At 35.9% G+C, this 20,724-nt stretch overlaps 2 protein-coding genes and 1 pseudogene across 5 annotated transcripts in view; 1 reads left to right on the top strand and 2 right to left on the bottom strand.

Annotated features, from left to right (window-relative positions):
- Positions 1-8,553, bottom strand: part of Ccdc59 (coiled-coil domain containing 59) — a 96,689-nt gene extending 88,136 nt beyond the window's left edge. The window contains exons 1-4 of one of the 3 annotated variants that reach the window (XM_090357374.1): positions 8,359-8,546; positions 6,951-7,260; positions 5,622-5,721; positions 4,136-4,594 (exon numbers count right to left, since the gene is read on the bottom strand). In XM_090357374.1, coding sequence (XP_090213500.1) covers positions 4,433-4,594; positions 5,622-5,721; positions 6,951-7,260; positions 8,359-8,503 — 717 coding nt within the window. In that variant the 5' untranslated portion in view covers positions 8,504-8,546 and the 3' untranslated portion in view covers positions 4,136-4,432. Of the gene's footprint in view, positions 1-4,135; positions 4,595-5,621; positions 5,722-6,950; positions 7,261-8,358 lie in introns of those variants that run through there. The other 2 variants (XM_090357382.1, XM_090357391.1) reach the window with 2 other exon arrangements.
- A 106-nt stretch (positions 8,554-8,659) lies between these two features.
- Positions 8,660-20,724, top strand: part of Mettl25 (methyltransferase like 25) — a 53,416-nt gene continuing 41,351 nt past the window's right edge. The window contains exons 1-3 of one of the 2 annotated variants that reach the window (XM_090328332.1): positions 8,660-8,962; positions 17,054-17,218; positions 20,436-20,542. In XM_090328332.1, the coding sequence (XP_090184458.1) occupies positions 8,704-8,962; positions 17,054-17,218; positions 20,436-20,542 (531 nt within the window). In that variant the 5' untranslated portion in view covers positions 8,660-8,703. Of the gene's footprint in view, positions 8,963-14,450; positions 14,534-17,053; positions 17,219-20,435; positions 20,543-20,724 lie in introns of those variants that run through there. The other variant, XM_090328333.1, reaches the window with a different exon arrangement.
- LOC150067301 (cytochrome c, somatic pseudogene) lies at positions 10,237-10,571 on the bottom strand (annotated as a pseudogene).

Raw genomic sequence — 20,724 nt, forward strand, 5'->3', positions numbered from 1 at the left:
GGAATTGTATGTGCTTAAAAATAAAAGTTCAATATTAGAGACTCATTATAGAAGTTGGAGAGAAAAGCTAGGTCTTCTATAATTACAAGATATAAACTACCCCATTGCAAATTAGAAAACTGTTGTTTCATTAGCAGTGTCTGAGAGATGGCTGTAGCTAGCTTTGTGTGTTAGATGAAGACTGCTGAGTGAAACACTTGTGTGGTATCCATTTGAGGATTACAGTATCTTATTCAGCTTTATGAGATTCACAGTTGGAATTATGATATTCATGTGACTTTGCTTTGCAGTTGAAGTGTCTAAGAGAGTAAAGGTTATCTGTCCTTTCCTGCAGCTTTTCATTTATTCTAGAAAATGACATGAATCCTTTAATCAACTCAGGCATAGAATCATCATAGATAGATAGACAGACAGACAGATTCAGCCACAGATTTTTTGACTTACATACCTACATTGTATTATTATAAGCACATCATGAATGAATTTTCTTTGAACCAAGCAATTCTTCCAGGCACTGATAATTTTTTGATGATTGTTACTATGTATGACATGCAAGGTTGATAAAGAGCCAGCTAAATTGTTATGACATGGTATTATAGAAAGATCCTGTGATTTTGAATTTTTATGACCACATCTGTAAAACTGGTAAAAAAAAAAAAATACTGCTTCTATTTTCTACTTGGTAGAAGACATGCATCACCACACCAGGCTCAATAAGTCTACAAACCTCAGGATTCACTCGGCTCTGAGGTATGCATTTCTACCATCGACTGTCACTTCCATGGATGACTCAACCAAGAATTATTTAACTAAACAGAACCCAGAAAGCTGTCAACAAAAAAATAAAACTGATATTTCTCATTTTAGTACAATTTTTCCTTTATCAAATTCCTATGAAGAAAATGAAGTCTATTCAAATATCTTTAAGTTAATGTCCAAGGGGACATTAAAAATGTTCTCTCCAGTTTTTCACTTCTCATCACTCAGACAGAAATGTTATTACTTAGACTCCTATGCAGCTGCAACCTGAATTTCTTCAGAATGAATATGACTGACTCATTGAGCTACTCTGAGTAAAATTAATTCAACATTATGCATGTTATGACTTGAATCTTAAAGGACCCAAAGATAATAAAACACTTAAGATAGTAATACTGGTATCATACTCCCCAAACTTAAATTTAGTTATCATCTACAAAATTAGACTCCCAGAATTCATGTAGCAGAATCTGTAGTAGGGTGATAGCTTGCAAGGACCTAGCCTCTTCAGAATGCAGTTCACAGCACTAAACTGAAAGGTATTTGTCTACAATACTATGTTTTTATCACCATTTATCCAGTGTGGCACACTGTATCTTTTCTCTGATGGGCAGTTATTCGAAATTCTATGATCTTATTAAGTATAGACTTGGTACTTGGGTGGTACCATTCACTTGGTCTTCTTTCACTTTTGTTCTGGTCTTTGCCACTTACATAGAATGGTCAAAATCTCTTTCTATTCAAATCTTTATCACTTCAATTCACAAAGTCATTGAACCGAAAATCGGTATTTTTCTGGAAGACTATTATTGCACACAGGAACCTGACTAAAGTTCAGAAGAACTAAATATTGAGAGCTGTTAAGACCTTCCTATCTCAGACTACTTTTCTATTATTAAATTCTTGTCATATTTTCTGGTCATTTGGACCTCCGAAGAAAAGACTTCTGACTCATGCATATGTTGCTTGTTTAATGTAGGTCAAGGTCTAATAGCAGCAACTTGCTTTTGGGGCTAGTGACTCATGCCCCTGCCTTTCATGATCCTAATTACAGTCAAGGAAGCTTGCCAAGCCTCTTCTCCTTAAGTGACATCTGATAAGCCAGACTAGTATTGGCGTGAGCATCTCTGCCTGCCTTTGTTGTACCCTGGTAAGCGTAAAAAAGTTGTTTCCACACACTAGTTTTTGGTGGAGTCTGCATTTTTGTTTAAGGACATTCTCTATTATAGAAAGAAACTTATTTCCTGCATATAGCTTCCCTAAATTTTAGGTCAACAATAGGAAGTCTTAAAACTTTCACTACAACTACAGTAATTAGCTCAGGGACAGCACCCAGGCCCAGAGTTGAAGCCGTATGACCCATAGGGAAAACAAATTGACAGCAATTAAAAGCCTGCAGACTTGCAAAACTTTAGCATAAATCAATAAAGACAATATGATACTACCATGTACACATTAAAGTCTGAAAACACAAGCTCTTTTCTTGTGCATAGTGCTCCAAGTTAAATATGGTGGACACAGTATATAAAGTACAAATTTTACATTTTAGGACCTTACACATGCTAAGCAGGCACTGTTACCAATGAACTACATCTTAACTACACACTATCTTTTAGACATTACATCTCCCCAAATACAGGTTTCTCCTTGATTAATTTCTCCTCTTCTTACCTTTTCTTCAATAGACTGTTTTACAACTTATAGTAGAAAAAGTAGGACGTTATGTGCCACTAGTCTGAGCTCCTCGAGAGGGTGAGTCCCTTGAGAAAAATTAAGGTAAGCTAGAGTAACCATCTCAATGAAAATGATGAAAACTGAAGGGAAGAAAGTATAGCTTATGTCCTTCTTAGCTTATTTTTGTTTTTCATATAGCTTTTTTTTTCCAGAGCTGAGGACCAAACTCAGGGCCTTGCACTTGCCAGGCAAGGGCTCTTCTGCTAGCTAAATCCCCAGCCCATTCTTAGCTTATTTTTAAAGTTATGATACCTGCCCTAAGCAAAAGACTTTCAGGAGACTGATCATTAAGCTAATGGGTGTATCTTCCTTATGGAGAACAACATCAAAAAGACAGGTAGTCTTCCTATCCCTTACATTGTTAAGTGCTCTTCATCACAATATACCACAAGCTTTTGCTACCCTCCTGAAAGCAATTTTAGGCAATAAGATTTTATACCCCACATAATCACATACTTTCTTTAGTCTAGATAGGTTTTGGCATTCTGCATAGTTCAAACACAGCAGTGTATTAACACATTTTAAAGTGTTTTCATTTTTGAGTGGTACTAAGGATTGATCTCAGGAACACATGCTTGCTTGTCAAATGCACTAACACTTGAGCCTCAACCCAAGAATAAGTTTAGTGTTTTGTAAGCATCTTCTAGAGTACTTTCAAATGAAATCAGTGGAGGGCAAAAACTCCTTGTAGCCGAATTTCAAACTGCATGTGCCATCATGTATAGTTTAGTTTTGTAACTATTATTGTATGTTCTTTTTGTTTACAATAACTATAGTTCAGCCTTTTTATTTTCCTGAAATTACAATTAAAGTTATTTCAGCTGTCAAGATTACCAAAAGTATTACACAATGACAGTGCTTTTACTGTTAGTCTTTTCCCACAATATCTGCAAAATTCAATTCATTTAACTGAAGATGCTGCATTTCCATCATCAATTAAAAGGCCTTCACTAATAAGCCATGTACTTCATTTAAAGAAATGCTTATAAAATATTAGACTTTTAAGTCAAACTAGTTTTTGTTGTTTAGAAAACTGACTTATGACATAATTCAGGTTGGCCTAGAATTTTGTATATAGTCTAAACTAGCTTTACATTACCAATTTCCTTTTCAGTCTCCCAGGTATTGAGATTATGGGCATGCTAATGATGCCTGACTTCAAACTATGTTATGAAGCCTACATAAAGGTAAGGACACAATATAACTCCAGTGCTCAAGTTTCTGGAAAATCCACTGTCCTGCAGATTGTAGTTAAATGAAAACAAAAACTCTCAGAGGAGTCTTTCCTTCTCTCCCCATTAAAACGCATTTATTTTGGCAGTACTAGGATTTGAATTCAGGGCCTCATGCTTACTTGTTCACTCAGGTGGCACTTCAGCTTAAGCCTTGTCTCTGGGACTGTGGTTTTGCTGGTTAGAGAAATTTTCTGCCTTCGCTAACCTTGAACTACCTCCCTCTGAATATCAATGGTTTTAATAACTAGGACTAGCTAAGTGTCCTAGGCACTGCCTTATTACATGAATAATATGCACTAGGTTTATTAAAATGAATTTTGAGCTCCACACTGTGGTAGAATACTAAGCTGAAGCAATTTATATCACTAAAATATTTCACAGAAAGCTTTGCTCTTTTATTTTGAAAACATTTTATTTCATATAAATTCTATATACGGTACAAAAGTATTTTGAGTTTAAGCTTATCTATCAAACAGAAGGTTCTTAAACTCTTCAAGCCGTCTCCCTTTAGAGGTAAATAAATAAGACACAATCATACAAGTCTGTGTATGTAACACATACACAGAAAATGTGACAAGAACCAAAATATTTGCAGTTTTGTAATTCAGTTTGTGTCAACTAAAGCTCACTGCTCAGAGGCACACCATTATGCGTACAAAAGAGCCCAAGGGGCAGAAGATACTTCAACTTTAAGGACATAATGTCTAACTTTTTTCCTGTATTTTTTGAAGAAGATATTCCATTTGTAAATTCAAGTTTGGTTGGCCCTTTTTTGTCTTTTTGCTCAGTATTTTGAACATTTCCATTTTTTTCTTTTTGTACTGTCTTTGGGCTTCTTCTCTCTCTTGTTTTCTCCTCTCAAATTCCTGAAAGTATAAATACATGTAACTTTCATTAAACAGTACCTATAGATCAGAAATGGTTTTAAGGTGGCTATTACCATACAAATACTCTTTAAGTTTTTCTCTTACATTTTACAAAGTATAGTTTCCCCAAAGTAAAGAACTGCAGCCTCATTACCTTCCACAGCAATAATACATAGACATACAATGGGAAAACATAGCTACTGTCAAGCTTTATGTATTTGTATACAAAGAAAAAAAATAGACACAAAGAGACAAGTCAAATAATTATAATGACATTAGAAGTCTATATAGTGTTGTCCTCCATGTACCACTGAAAACTTCATTTTCATCTACGTTTGCAATCACATTTATGTATTTAAGTTAAAATATATTTATTGACTTCTTTCTGTGTATGTGCCAAACACTGCTAACCATTAAGATTCTGGCACCATGTTCATTTCATTGGGTACAACAGACTCAAGTTTGAGTACAAAGAAATACATTTCGCACCAGGCACAGTGGCTCACACCTATAATCCTACTCAGGAGGGTGAGATCTGAAGATCAAGGTTCAAAGCCAGCCCAGGCACAAAAGGACCTGAGACTCATCTCCAATTAAACTCTAGAAAATGGGAAGTGGGGCCTGGCTCAAAGGTAGGGTGGTAGGTAGCCTTGAGCTGAAGAGCTCAGGGACAACACCAAGGCCCAGGGTAGGGCAATAGCCTTGAGCTGAAGAGCTCAGGGACAGTGCCCAGGCTGAATTCAAGCTCCATGACCCACCAAAGAAAATCCAAAACAAAACAGAAAAACAAAAACAAATTTCAAAGCTATAAAGTTCTGAAGAGTCACAACTCAAAATGCACTATAACACTATAATGATTTCAGTATGTCAAACATTGTAACAGCTGAAAAGATGTCCCATTGTATGTGCAGTTTTTCTATTTCTCCTGTAATCCGTGTAGCCTTAATCATAATATGACACAATATACAAAGATAACAATTTAAAGCTTAAAAAAAGAATACCTAAATATTTTACAAGTAAAACTTACTTGTTTTTTAGCAGCACGCTTAGCTTGTATCTGTTCATATTCTTCTTTTGCTTTTTGATTCGACGTTTTCTTTTTACTTTTCTTTGGAACAGTCACAGAACTAATAAAAATTAAGACAAGTAAGTTACACTCATTAAAAATAATTTAGTAATTTCGTAATGGTAATAATACTCGCAATTCAGGAGGCTAATTTTTGGAGGACAAAAGCTTGAAGGCAGCCTGGGGAAGAAAAGTCCAAGGGACTCCATCTTTAAAATAACTAGCAAAAAGTGGTTGTAGGCTAAAAAGAGTGGAAATTGTTTGAAGAGAAAACAATAATTTTTTATGAAAAATGTCAAAAAACACTTGAAATTACTGAAGGTTTTAAGATTACAAAACAATAAAATAGTAATGGAAATTCTTGGAGAAATATTTAACCACAGAAACTGCAGAAAACCTTGAAAGATCTTAAATGTTAAAAAAACAAGACTGAAAAATTCAAAATTCTCTGACCATCTTGCCTCTTCCATCTTATCTAGTCAGGAAACATTAGCATGCCATTAACCTAGTCTCCACTTAGAAGTGTTCTACTTTGAAGTCTTTTCACGTCTCTGAAAGTCTTAAGATTCCTAAGGATAATCTACTTGGGATTTCATTTGTTTCCTCTGCACACATATTACAATCATATTCTTTCTGTCCATTGTCTTTCAACTTCTCATTATTCTCATACCATAACTATACTGTATATTTCAGTAGCTCCCTTGTTAAAATAAACGAATGCATAAATTACCTATTACCAGAAAGACCTCTTCTATTAATCTCGTTCCCTAATTTAATCAAGTTTCAAAAACAATAGAAAAAAAGTCTACACTATGATTGTCACTTCTTATTCACTCATTACCTGTGGTATCATTTGATTTCTGTTCTACTATCCCAACTGATCTTACCAAGATAATGATATCCTAGCTATACATTTTCTATGTCTTTTAATTAACTACTCATTGTTCTTGAAAACTGTACTTCTTCAGTTTGAGTGACATCTTCCTACAAGTGTTTAGTCTATCACACTGAGTATCTTTCTATTCTTCCAGAACTTCCTGACACATGTTTCATATTTTTGAAACAGGAATCTAAAACTCAAGTTCTCATTTCACTGTTTTTCAGTTATGCTATATACTAGCCTAATTCAGTAATTTAAAGGTAAGACTCTATTAAAAACAATCGCGGAATCCAACTATAATGTCAAAAAATGTACTAAACAAGAAAAATGCAATTCCTATATAAAAAAGTACTATCATACCTTTCATAAAACACTAACATTTAAAGAGGAAGATTTTAAAATGTACATACTTTACTGTTTGGCTATCTTGCTCTTCTGGGGGAAGCTGACCAACACATTGGTCCTCGGGCAAAGTCTGGTCAGAGTTAGAGTGTTCTTCAGGCAAAGGCTGGTCAGCTGCTTCTTTTGACAAATGCTGGCCAACTCTTCTTCGCTGCTTCCTGAGCCTTTCTTCTTCAGCTAGATAAAGATGCTTCAGATGATCTGGGTAGTGGTCTGTGAACTGGGATTCCTGGGATGTTTGACCCTTCTTTTCTTTCCACTGCAATTTCCTGTAGTATTTCTGAATCTTCAGTTTTCTTCGAAATGCAAAGCCTTGTCCTACATTGCAAGAATTCAGTTAGCTATTTCCATGGGATGTAAACTGAAGGAAAACAATATGAAACTCTTTACATTATATCAAATTCATATGCTAGATTTTCTTATGCTTTAGGTCAAGCAACAAATTTAAGCTGACTAGATTTAAGAACAAGTTGGTCCTTAGTTGGTATTAAACAGATACATGCAAAAATTTCAAAATGACCAGAATGTTGCAGAACTTGTACTGAAATATAATTCATCTGAGTGTGTCTAGTCTGATGTATTTCATAACATTCATATATAGCTCAATATAATTCATCTGAAAATATTAGCTGGGCTTTCAATAAATACTTAAAAGTTGAAACAACAGGGCCTGGAGTTTGGCATAGTGGCACAGTGCTTGCCTAGCATACACGAAGACCCGGGTTCGATTCCTCTGTACCACATACATTGAAGAAAAAAAAAAAAAGCTGGAAGTGGTGCTGAGGCTCAAGTGGTGGAGCTCTAGCCTCGAGAAAGTCCAAGGACAGTGCTCAGGTCCTCAGTTCAAGCCCAGGACTGGCAAATATATAAATAAAAAAGTTAACACAACAGCAGCTACCTTTGATTTTGGAGACATAAACGAATCAATTTGCATCCGGAAATACTTTTAACATTAAAAAAGAAGAAGATGACAAGCACAGGTAGTAGGCTCATGCTTTGAATCCTAGATATTAAGAAGCATGAGATCACAGAGGGGACCGGTTCGAAGCCAGGCTGGTTGGGAAAAGTCCATGAAACTCTCATCTCCAATTTAATGGGGGGGGGGGGTGTAAAAGTGGATATGTGGCTTAAATGGTAGAGTATTAGCCTTGAGTAGGGAAGGAGGGGGGGGGGGAAGCTCAGCGACAGCGCCCAGGCCCTGAATTCAAGCTCCAGGACTGATTAAAAAAAAAAAAAGAAGAAGAAGATGCAGGCGTCCCCCCCCCCGCTTCCGGCTACGGGGGAAACGTCTCGGTCAGCGTTCTAAGCGAACAGCATCGCCCGAGTCCCCACGCAAGGGGTCCGGGAGGACCGGCGGACCCGTTCTGTCCCCTCCAGGCCGCGCGCCCCAGGCCTGAGCCCGTGGCGAGGACTTACCCTCGCGCACGCTCCCCACGAAGGCCGGCGAGTAGTTAGGCCGCCACGTCTTCCGCTTCCCCTTCTCATTCTTGGTTCCGACCCCTCCGAGATGCCGCCCCAAGCCCTGGATTCGGCTCTTTCCCGCGGGCCTCCCCGGCGCCATCCTACAACTTCCTGGACTGCTGTGACTTGTCGGCGGGCGCCCACCAAAGACGTCACTGGGCTGAAGCAATCAATCACCGATTCCTCCCTTACTAGACTTCCCGCTCGGAAGCTCTACTGATCTGGCCTGGGTTGCTTGAAAGCAGAGCCGTCTCCTCACGGCCATGTTTGCGCCACCTACAGCTCGGGAGGGTGAGGGTCATGGAGGTTTCCTTCCCCTTCCCGGGGACTCACGACCTGCCTACGCTGCGTGCCAAGTTGCAAGGACTGGTGAAGTTTTTGAGGGACGCCCTGCCCATTTCTAACGCACACACGGTGGACTTCTACACGAAGTCTGTGTGGGAAGAGCTGGTCGGCCTGTCCCCGGACACCGTGCTAACGGCCCTGAGGAAGTCGACCGCCCAGCCTGAGCACCCGTCCCCCGACGCGCGCCCCCTGGTGGAGGCGGAGAGAGACGCAGGTGAATGAATGGCAGGGGACGTGGGCGGGGCCTGAAGGGAGACGCCAGGGCAGGGGGCGTGGTCTGGAGGGAGGGGCGGGGCCGAAGGGTTAAACCCTTCTATTTCCTTGGCTGAAGCTTTCATTCATTTATAACTTGTGTTGTTGTTATGGTTTTGATTTTAATTTTTAAATGTGTGATGGGAACATATCCTTTAGGCAACATAGCGATCAACGGTATTATATATATATATATATATATATATTTGAAATGATAATTTATTTGAAAGGTACACCACATAGTAGTGGTCCGTTAGGAGACTTTTGGGAAATATTGCTATTGTGCCTTCTACTAGACTGGTAGCACGAAAATTCCTGCGTGTTTTAAAATGCGCTTTAAAACTTTTTTTTAATGTATTATTTATCTTTAATTACCTTAAGTCTTTATGGCCACATCATTTACAATCCCTTTCTCTTAAGAAGTTTGCAAAAGGCACCACTATCAATCACACATACACAGTAGTTCCACCGTTTTGTGTTTCTGAATAGCTTCATAAAGAAAATCCTGAATTATAATTTTGTATTAGTAAAGAATTAAAAATAAACTCGGTATTGTATCTCAGGGTCACTTCTGCAAGCATCTGAACTAAACAGGCTAACTATAAAATGTAACAAGTGTTAAATATTCCTTATTTAACATTTGTACATAAGCCACACTAAAATGCTTTTCAATAAGTAAAAGTCAGATTTCAGAGACAGGGAATTCTAATTAAATTGGTATAATCAAAACCCAAAATATAGACATTGCCTCATCTTCAACCATTGCCTCTAACAGGTAATGATCACAAATTCAAACAGGTTAAATTTTCTTGATGCGGAAACAGTGAACGGATTTCCCCAGTATTCAAAGATGTCCTCATAATTAGCTATATAAATCTGACTATAAAACCAATCTTTAACACATGTGGAGAAGGTATTATTCCATATTCTGCTGAAAAATTGAACATTAGTAAGTCTGTTCATATCACAGAATGGAGGTTTGGGGAAGGAATCTTTTTAAAGGATCATATTCATTTAACCACATCAGGACTGTACAATAATATTCTGTCCGCCATTCATGATCTGAAACCTGATTATCAGAAATCAGTTTAATTACGGTACACATTAAAAAGCCATGAGACATTTGTTTTACTTACATCAGGACTGTACAATAATATTCTGTCCGCCATTCATGATCTGAAACCTGATTATCAGAAATCAGTTTAATTACGGTACACATTAAAAAGCCATGAGACATTTGTTTTGCAATAAATAGACAAGGCAATGCTATTACTCATTTGTAGCTTTTTTTGAGATAAGCTATCAAATCTGCCCTTTCTCCCTTCTTGTTAATGCCAGCAAAGATCATTTTTGTTCCAGGGATGTACTTTTGGGGATTCTCCAAGTACTCCATCAGTGTATCCTCTCCTCAGGTGATGCCTTTGTTCTAGTTAGCATCTGTGTAAGTGAATCCAGCTGCTTGACCTGTCTTCCCACCAAACAGACCTTGGAGGTTAGGCCCAGTCTTGCCCTTGTCTCCCTCTTCAATGGTGTGGCACAAAAATTTTCTTTTCTTTTTCAACATCGCCCATTTTAAATTCACTCTCTGTTCACTACCTCAAGGAGGATACCGGATACGAAGTCAGACATCTTGCTCTCTCCGCTTTAAAACTTTTATATTTGTTATGTGCCCGTGAGTTTTTTTGAGCTTTGTGATTGATGAGCTGCCCTGAAGAAACTTATCTTCTGCTATGCAAGGTTCTCTTTTGGAAATAGAAAGGCAAAAGAATAAATGCCTACAGCTCCTGGAGTGTCTCCTGCTTTGCTTCCAGGCTTTCCAAATTTTGTTTTTGCTAGACAGCTTCGTGGAACATTCTCTAAATGCAAGAACACCACTGTAGGGTTCTTTAAAGCCTTTGTTATGGGAGAGGTAGGCACTTCTTTGTTTGCTCTCATGATTCTATGGACTCTCAGGAAAACATGGCAACTTAAGTTGTTGAAGAGTAAGTACCTGTTGTTTTGTAATGGATGTAGCCTCAGCACCTGGAGAAGTAGAATCAAGTGCTTTAGTGAATGTTTGTTGAATGAGCAATTCATGTTGTCCTCAAAAAGAAGCAAAGAAAAGCCACCTTTAAATACAGAGTCCAAGACCCTTGTAGGGATTTAACAGTCCTCACGAAACAGGAGAATTCCATTGACTTACATAGTCTAATGATTATTTGGTTAATTGATATTTATTGTATATATTGAAATGTCTTGTTTTCATGAATATCCTTAATTTAATGTTTAACTCAGACTTCCATAATGTTCCTTTTTTTTCTTTTCAGCATGGGAAATTGCAATTTAATTTGCCAAGAACACAGATATTAATGGTTGATTCAGACCTTCAAACATGAGTGTCTTATTGTCTCTTCCTCGATTTATTTTTTGCAAAATGTACTTATCAGTTCTTCATTAGTTCACTGACCTAAGTGTTTGTGAAAAAATCCAATAGTGGGGGCGGGAGTTTGGCCTAGTGGTAGACTGCTTGCCTACCACATACATAGAGGGAAAAAAGCCAGAAATGGTGCTGTGGCTCAAGTGGTAGAGCTCTAGCCTTAAGAAAGCCCAAGGACAGTGCTTGGCTCTGAGTTAAAGGCCCAGGACTGGCAAAAAAAAAAAAAAAAAAAAAAAAAAATCCAATAGTGAACCAGGGTATAATCTTAGTCTTCAAAACTTTGCATATCAATAGGGGAGATAAAGACCACTAATTGTATAAAACAAAATGAAAAAGAAAGGTAACTTTTCCAGTCAGAACTGTTTTCTTCCCATATGAACTGGTTGGAAAATTATTTTCTTTTTCCTAGATACAGTAATATATAGAAATCCTATGTTCTGAACCTTTTCTAGGACATATTTTTTGACTCTCATATTTTATTAATTCCCATCTCTGTGGCTGTTTTTTTTATTTCATTTAAAAATAGGGCCTGAGCACTGTCCTTGGGTTTTCTCAAGGCTAGAGCTCTACCACTTGAGCCACAGCGCCACTTCTAGCTTTTTCTATGTATCTGGTACTAAGGAATCCAACCTGGGTCTTCATGCATGCTAGGCAAGCACTCTACCACTAAGCTCCTAGTCCCTTATTTAGTTTTTGTTGTTGTTTTTCCAGTCCTGGGCTTGAGCTCAGGGCCTGAGTACTGTCCTTAGACTTTCTCAAGGCTAGAGCTCTACCACTTGAGTCTCAACACCACTTCTGGCTTTTTTCTATGTATGTGGTAATGAGGAATCGAGTCTTTGTGCATGCTAGGCAAGTTCTACCACTAGGCCAAACTCCCAGCCCCCTCATTTAGTTTTTATATCATATAATTTACTTCATTTTTTAAATTACAAGTTCAACCTTTTTTTTTTTCTGAAGTGATGGAGTTTTAACTCAGCTTGGCTCATTTTTTGTTTTTAATCAGGTACTCTATCATTAGAGCCATATTTTCCAGTGTTTCGCTATTACTTTATTTTTCTTTATTTTAGTGGTATTATGGTTTAAATTCAGAGCCTCCTAATCCCTTGGCTGGTGCTCAGCTGGCACTTTACCTCTTGATCCACACTTTCAGCCCAGATTTTTGCTGCTGATTATTTTGGAGATAGAGCCTTGAGGATTCTTTCTGTTTTGTCTGGCTTCAGACTACAGACTGCAACCTTCTAGATCTCAACTGCCTGAGTAGCTAGGATTACAAGAGTGAACTGTTGGTGCCCAGCTAATTGCTTTTTTGTGTTGTTTTGTTTTTCACTTTTGAACTTAAAAATGTATATGTGTCCTATTTGTATTGCTTTACAAAGTCACTCTTTAAAATCTGCACAATAAAATTCTCCCCCTTTCCTCCACATGTTAAGCTATTCATTGTTATTTTATTTGTTTGTTTCTTTAAAAAATTTTTTTTGCTAATAGGAGTTGAGGTAGTATTTTATGACAGCTATTTCATATGTTAGACACTCCTGAATTATTTTATTTTTTATCTGTGTTTATTTTAACAAATGAATTTCTGAATTTTTGTTTCATTATGTATTTTTCCCTGGAAACTAAGCTGTGCAGAGTGTGCTACAATTAAAATACTGTTTATTTTTTCTGTTTTTGCACTTAACTTCATTTTTGTAAATAATGTAGTTAAATGTGCAAATGCTCTCGGAATGATTACATTTATACATTCAATGTGATGTTAATGGTACAATAAGGGCATGCATCTCAATTCCTTGTTAATTATATCTTATTCTGTCCAAATGTGAATTGTACGTTTAAATAACATTTTTTCATTTTATATGCAGCTGGAAATTAAGTTTGAATAGTTTAAGTAATAAGTTTCCTAGCACATAACTGTGTCATATAAATATATTTATTTTAAAAGCAACAATATGTATTCTGTTTTCTCCTTGGTAAATTACAGAATGATGTTGTATACTCAGATATTTATAAAACATAGGTCAGCCTATCTTTCATGTTCAGAGTTCAGTAAACAATCTTAACATTTGGTTAAATGCTGTTATATAATTATCAAACACTGAAGGTAAAATTCAACTGTTATGGAAGCCAGAACTTTAAAAGATTTTATTATATTTGCAATGAATAAAAATAAATTTCTACATTAGAAAACATGTTCACTAAAGCCAAGATTTTTAAGCATTGTCTTATGGAAGTGTTATTAACAAGGACAATACAAACCTTGGGGCTATTGCAGTCAATCTCTTTATAATTAATAGGGTTGGACCATCGCAGTGGTGGGGACATGGCTTCTAAATGAAAGACTTTATTTACACAGAAATGGTTGGGTGTCTGGACATATGGATTAAGGATAGAAGGGAGATATTTATGACAAGGTAACTTTTTTTAACCTCAGTACTGAATGAAAATATTACTAAATATAAGACTAGATGTAAGAGAAGAGAAAGATTGGGGGAACATAAAAATGTTCAGTCAAACTGGGCGTAGTGGCTTACCCCTGTAATCCTGTCTGCTCAGGTGGCTGTGATCTAAGGGTTGCTATTCAAAGCCAGACTGAGCACTAAAGATCAAAAGACTCTTATCTCCCATTAGCCACTAGAAAACAGGAAGTGGCCTGTCTCTCCAGGAGTAAGGGTAGTAGCCTTGAGCTGAAGAGTTCATGCCTCACTACTGACCAAAAAAAAAAACAAAAAACAAAACAAAAACCAAAAAAAAAAAAACCCCAAAGTTCAACTTTTAAAGCTTTTGAAACTATGTAGAACATTAATGCAGAAATAATATAAAATGTTTCTATTTCCTGGTTTACCGTTGATTTCTTACTGAATTTCTGCTTAATAATTTTCCAGTCTATGTAACAATCATCTCAAAATATAGTACATAATTGCATTTTAACTGACATCTCATTCTTTAAGTCAATCCTATCTCACCCTGAGATTATACACTTTTCAGGCTGAAATGAAGTTTTATGCTTCCCTGACAGGCTCAGTGGTACTGTTGAAGTCCTCCTAGTGGCCTCAGTGATTACAGCAACCACAGAGTCTGAGGAGAATTCCTTTCTCCTGTCTAGGTGATGGTGCTCCAATAGTAAGTGTGTTAAGTATTGTTGTCGTTTATGCATGTATGCATGCATCCATTCATTCATTCATGCTGTGCAAAGCCCTCTGTTTACAACTGAAGTTCATTTTCCAGAGCAAAATCGTATTTAAAGTAATGAAAGATTTTCCCAGAGTTTTATCAATTGTCATTATATGAAAAGGTTACCTTTTAATAGGAAACTTTGTGTGGAAAAGAGGTGTTAGGAGAGTGAAGGAAAAAGTTTATGAAGATAAAATGACTGAGAGATCTTAGCCAGGATTGCTGGGGTTTTGACTTACTATACTGCCCACCTTGCTTACTATTGTGGCAAAAGTGAATGGAATATAGGAATTGGCAACCAGGCCTAAAATGAAACTATCCAGTTTCACTGTCCTTACCACTTCATGGCTTTCAAATCTGAATCAGTTGCAGCCACCCTGAGGGCTTATAATACCGTCCTGTGAAAGGTAAAGTGTTCTGCATGGTGCCTGGTATGTAGTATGTTACACATATGTAGTGGTGTATAGTAATGGCATTGAGCAGTGGCGAACCCTGATAGATGTCTTCTTTAACATATTGTATAAATTCAAGTAAAGAAATAAACATTTATTTCTCAAGTTTTCTTTCCATTCATTGTAAATGTTATACATTCATTATTCACTTGTTGATTTTATTTTATTCTTAATTAAAAATCTTTAGTGTGTACTTGTCTGCCTTCAGATATTCATAATCTAATGTATATATGTGACTTTTCTGTTTTACCTTGTATATCATCTCTGGTATAAAAAATAAATCACAAACAAGCTAGAACTATTTGATTTCATATTGATAGAAATGACCTTCTCTGTGTACTTTTCAATTAACCTACCTTAACATCTATTCTGTAAGCAACCTTGCTAAGCAGTTCTTTGGGATGATGATATAGGTTGCACAAAAACTAAGTGTGAAAAGTAAACATGTAGCGTATATAATAAAAGAGAACAAGAACTTCCAGTAGAGGGAGACATGGGCAAAATAATCAAACCAACACTAAATGCAGGTGAGCAACAAACTTAAGAACAAAATGGTTCATGTGTAAAATTGCATAAATCTAAGCATTAGGTGCATCTGAGTAACGATGTGGCTTCTGTTGTACCAGTTGCCAATCTCAGATGGGTTATGCAGACACCTAGGGAAGTTCTTTGAGAACTTTGACACCATAACACTTCCGCCTAGCTTTCCCCCCTACTGTTTCTCACAAGGAAGTAGAGAGAGGCAAAATTATCATTTCCCTTTCCCTCTCAGTGTCTAAATACAGCAGGTCATTGAAATTACAGGTTGGATCACTAGATAAAACAATGCACAGCAACTGTATTCCCAGAATTCTAAGGGATTTTACTCATGGAATTCTGGATGGTGTAAGCTGGTTTCAGCTATTATGACCAAATCAGAACATTATCCTTTTGAAAATTAACAGGTATCAAGATAATACTGTAATATAGGCCTCAATCTGAAACAGGCCAGTAGTTAAAAGTAACACTTAATTCAGATAAGATTGGAAAATTTTCGAAGTTTTCAGTGGGATAGTTAAGTTGATTTGGATTTTTTTTTTTCCATCGAACATGTCACCTTCCTTTTTGCTAGCAACATTCTCCAATAACTGACTATTGTAATGGTCCCTCTGCACACTGAGATTTAATACTCTGTCACAGTCAAAGAAATTGCCATTCTGGAACTTAGGGATGTTGAGTCTACTTTTAAACCTGAGAGTTTAACTTAAGCTGAACTGAGTTCTCTCCTTTGCATTATGTCTAAATATTTTGATGAGGACTTTATTACTTTTGGTTACATTAACAAAATCACTTAGAATTCTGGGAATACGGTTGCTGTGAATTGTTTTATCTAGTGATCCAACCTGTAAAATATTCAAAGAAAATGAATTTGACACACATTAACACTATGAACTTAAATACTAGCTTACAATGATATTAATTTAGACATATTTGTATTTTAGTTGAGAATTCTATAAATCTTCATTATGTTGTTGTCAAAAATCATTCTTTTGTTTAAATAGATATCATACTTCATGATATTTATATTATGTGTTGAACAGTATGGCTTCTATGTTGGGCTTTAGTTTCTTTGTCTGTGGTTGTTTTTTTTTAATTTATTGCTTTGTTAGAACCAAAGTTTTCCTTAGACTGTATTGTCATCATGAGGTTAAACTGTTGGCTATATTGGGATTCCTTTTGTTTCTTTTTAACAGTTTTGCTTTTTGTGTTACTGGTTTTGAAAAATAATTTTTATTTTTGAACTAACAGATGTAGTAGAATATTTTTTCCTTAAATGCTTGGAAACAAACTGACACACCTTGGAAAGGAAAGGACAATGAGATTGAACAAAGCTGTCCCTGAAACTAGGCATAGTCCCCAGACGAGGCAAGGTTTTTCCATAGTAATAAGCCAGAAAACTCCATGACTCAAAGAAATAGCTTAGCTGTTATTTAATTATTGCTAAAGTTTCTTTTTTTGTACTTTGATATTTTTTTAGGTGTTACTGATTTTCCCAAAATGTTTTGTGAAACTTCGCAGAAACTGCTAAATGTGGAAGCCTTCACTGTAGCTGCAAAATACTACTCTGTACAAAACTTAGGAATATGCACTCCATTTGAACAGTTGTTTAAAGCTCTTCAAGGAAATAAACCTCACAGAATAGGTATGTGTGTTTCAGTATACAAATGCATATCCTGTAGGTATTTTGAAGGGATGGTGTTCATATATGTATGCCTTTCCAGCATGTCCCTAGTTTATAAGCCCTTATATGCTAGCTTGTTACCTAGATGAGTAGGTTTGTCTTTACCATACTCAGGACAATTTATAGATTGCTACATTTTCTTACATTAATCCAAACTGTCTTTATTTCAGATAGTTCCTGACTCTTAGATATGTTATCACGTGCTACTCCAAATTTCAAATATCATGCATTTGGTTTTGTTGGTCTGGGCTAATGGTCTTGATAACTGATTCTTTTGGAAGAGATTTGGGAACATGGATAGGTATAGGGAAGAAATATGTCAGAAATAAGGAATGACACAACTTTTATAACAAATTGCATCAAAGATTAAGATTCAGCAGTATCAAATATTATATTAATTGTGAATAGACAGGCAAATGAAAAGGTAGCGAATATACTATGAGTGGCAGCATGTGCCCTATAATAAGCCGGCACAGGAAAATTTCAAGTTTGAGGTTAACCTGGGCTACATTCTGGATCCTATGTCAAAAGCAACAACAAAACCATTAGCAGCAGTTATTTACATTGAAGATCATATGCATTTCACTTAGATTCACCATTTGTTAAACCTTTTCACATTTGTTGATTTCTCTTCTACACAGACTTCTTTATCTGAATCCTTTTAACCTAAGATACAGATACTGTAACCATTACACTCAAGTACTTATGTATGTGTCTAACAAAGACAAGGACATTTGCTTGCATTTCTCATAGCAGAGTAGTGCACTCAGGAGTTTAAGATTACTTCAGGGTTACCTAATAAGGAGTCTATATTCAAATCTCTCTAAGTTTTTTTTCATATATTTCTTACTGTAATTAATAGAAGGGTTACCTTATATTCAACAGATAGAAGGTGCATTACTTCACAAACATTGATACCCTTTGTCATGTCTTGGTCCCCCCCCCCCTTTTTTTTTGCCAGTCCTGGGCTTGGGCTCAGGGCCTGAGAACTGTCCTTGGGTTTTTCTCAAGGACAGAGCTCTACCACTTGAGCCACAGCACTACTTCTGGCATTTTTTTCTATGTATGTGGTACCGTGGAATTGAACCCAGGTCTTCGTGCATGCTAGGCAAGCACTCTACCACGAGGCCAAACCCCTGGCTTTTTAAGTTTTAAAGATGCAGCCTATATGCAAGTCTCTCTAAGTTTTAAAGATGTCTTATATTCAGTTTAGGTGTAATGGTTAATTTCTTCAGTCTTAAAGCATCCCTGCCTTCCTTTGGTTTTTCCTGACACTAATACGTATATAAGTCTAGGAAAGTATGTAATTATTTCCCTATGATTACATTCAGATCATACGTGTTTAACAAAAATTTTATGTAAGTGATTTCTTTTTCTTATATCTTACCAGGAAACACATGTTATTCTATCTCTTATATTGATTATAATTGCTCATTTCATAATTGCTCACTGGGTAAAAGTAGAATCAACAAAATTCTTTATTATAATGGGAGGTTTTCCCTTTTGAGTCAATTCTTTTAGTATTACTTCTCATCTGGTTATTTTAAGCAAAATTATCACTTTTTTGCGAAGCTAGTATCTGCCATGAGAATGCCATTATGTCCCCTATACAAGCTAAGCCTATGTAAGATAAACCATGTCTTAAAGTAGCCACATGCCTCTACGCAGTCCTGAACAACTACTCCTTATACCTGGAAAAAAATATCAAGAAAGTCTTGGTTGTTTCCCAATGTATGATACTAGATTGTGTCCATAACCAGATATTCTTAAATGATACTATGTAAATGCTAACATGCCATAATAAGCAAACAGGCCCTACATTTTAGTTCCCCACTATTAAACTTCCACATATCTGATGATGTTGATTGTCTTGTGTTCTTTGCCCATTATAATTTGATTATTATAACACATACTCTATAAAGTGCTGTCTGACAGAATATTTTGCAGTAATGGAAATACTTTCTATGCCGGGTGCCAATGGCTTATAGCTGTAATCCTAGCTACTCAGAAGGCTGAGATCTGAGGATCATAGTTCAAAGCCAGCCCAAGGATGAAAAGTCCATGAGACTCTTATCTCCAGTTAACCACCAGAAAACCGGAAGTGGTGCTGTGGCTGAAGTAGTAGAGTGCTAGCTTTGAGCTGAAGAGCACTGGGACAACACCCAGGTCCAGAATTCAAGGCCCATGACAGACAAAAGAAAAAGAAAAAAAAAAGGAAGTGCTTTCTATGTAGCTATGTAGCTTGTAGCTATCTTTCTCAGTACAGTTAAATAAAACATTTAATTTGTGAATTTATTTGGTTTATTTAAAATGAAAATTTAAATATTTAATCACGTATCACATGTAGTGGCTAGTAGCTGCTATGCTGGACAATACACAGTAGCATTTTTTTGTAATCATTACATGGAGTAATGTTTTTCTTATGTGTAGGATTTTGTTTTGTTTTTTGTATGTATATATATATATACATATATACATATAGGTTTAAGATATTTATATAGTTAAGATATATATTTGCTTAAATATTTATTAAATATATTTTAAGATGTAAATATTTAATGTATTTAAATATTTGAATATATTTATGAAGTATTTAAATCCATACATTTAAGTCACTTAAGATAGTTCATATATATAAGTACAAATTTTGAATATATATGTATATATACATATATAGAGAGATATATGTATTATTTATATGTATGTATGTATATGTATATATATGTGTATATATATATATTTATATATATATATGCTCTCTACTGCTTGAGCTATGGTACCATTTCTGGTTTTCTGGTGGTTAATTGGAAATAAGAGTCTTAGAGACTTTCTTGCCCCTATTGGCTTCAAACTGCCATCCTCAGATCTTAGCCTCCTGAGTATTTAGGATTACAGGCATGAGCCGCAGGAACCCAGCACTTTAACAGTGTTTATTCTTAATAGTTAATGGCTTTCTATGTTGTGATAGTTTAATAATCTGTGAGTATCTTTCTTTTGTTACTAATTTTAAATTTGAGTCATAACAACTAAACTAACAGACATCTGTCCCCCACAATAACCTGTTAGAATCTCTACATTGTTTTCATATTCAATCTGAAAAAACATGCACATCAACTTCTAATTCATATTAAATTTTGCTTTAATAGCAATATATTCATTTTGTTTTATTCTCATTCAGGTGAAAATGTGAAACGAATCGAATTTATGAATATGAAAAAATCTCATGAAGTTCAGGCAATGTCAGAACTAATTTTCAGTATTGCTGATTACTATGGAATAAAGCAGGTAAGAATATTTCTACTATATTTTTAGATACCAAAATATTGTTATTTTACCATTCAAATTTCATTCTCTGCTATCAATATCAAGCTTTCAAAATGTCTTTAAGTCATATATTGGATGCTTGGTATTTTTGGATATATGATTTGAAGGAGAACATAGTTACAGAAAGATCGTGAATTCTCAGG

The sequence above is a fragment of the Megascapheus bottae genome, chromosome 2 (genome assembly GCF_031878675.1).
Source record: "Megascapheus bottae isolate mThoBot1 chromosome 2, mThoBot2.hap1, whole genome shotgun sequence".
NCBI classification, from domain to species: Eukaryota; Metazoa; Chordata; class Mammalia; order Rodentia; family Geomyidae; genus Megascapheus; species Megascapheus bottae.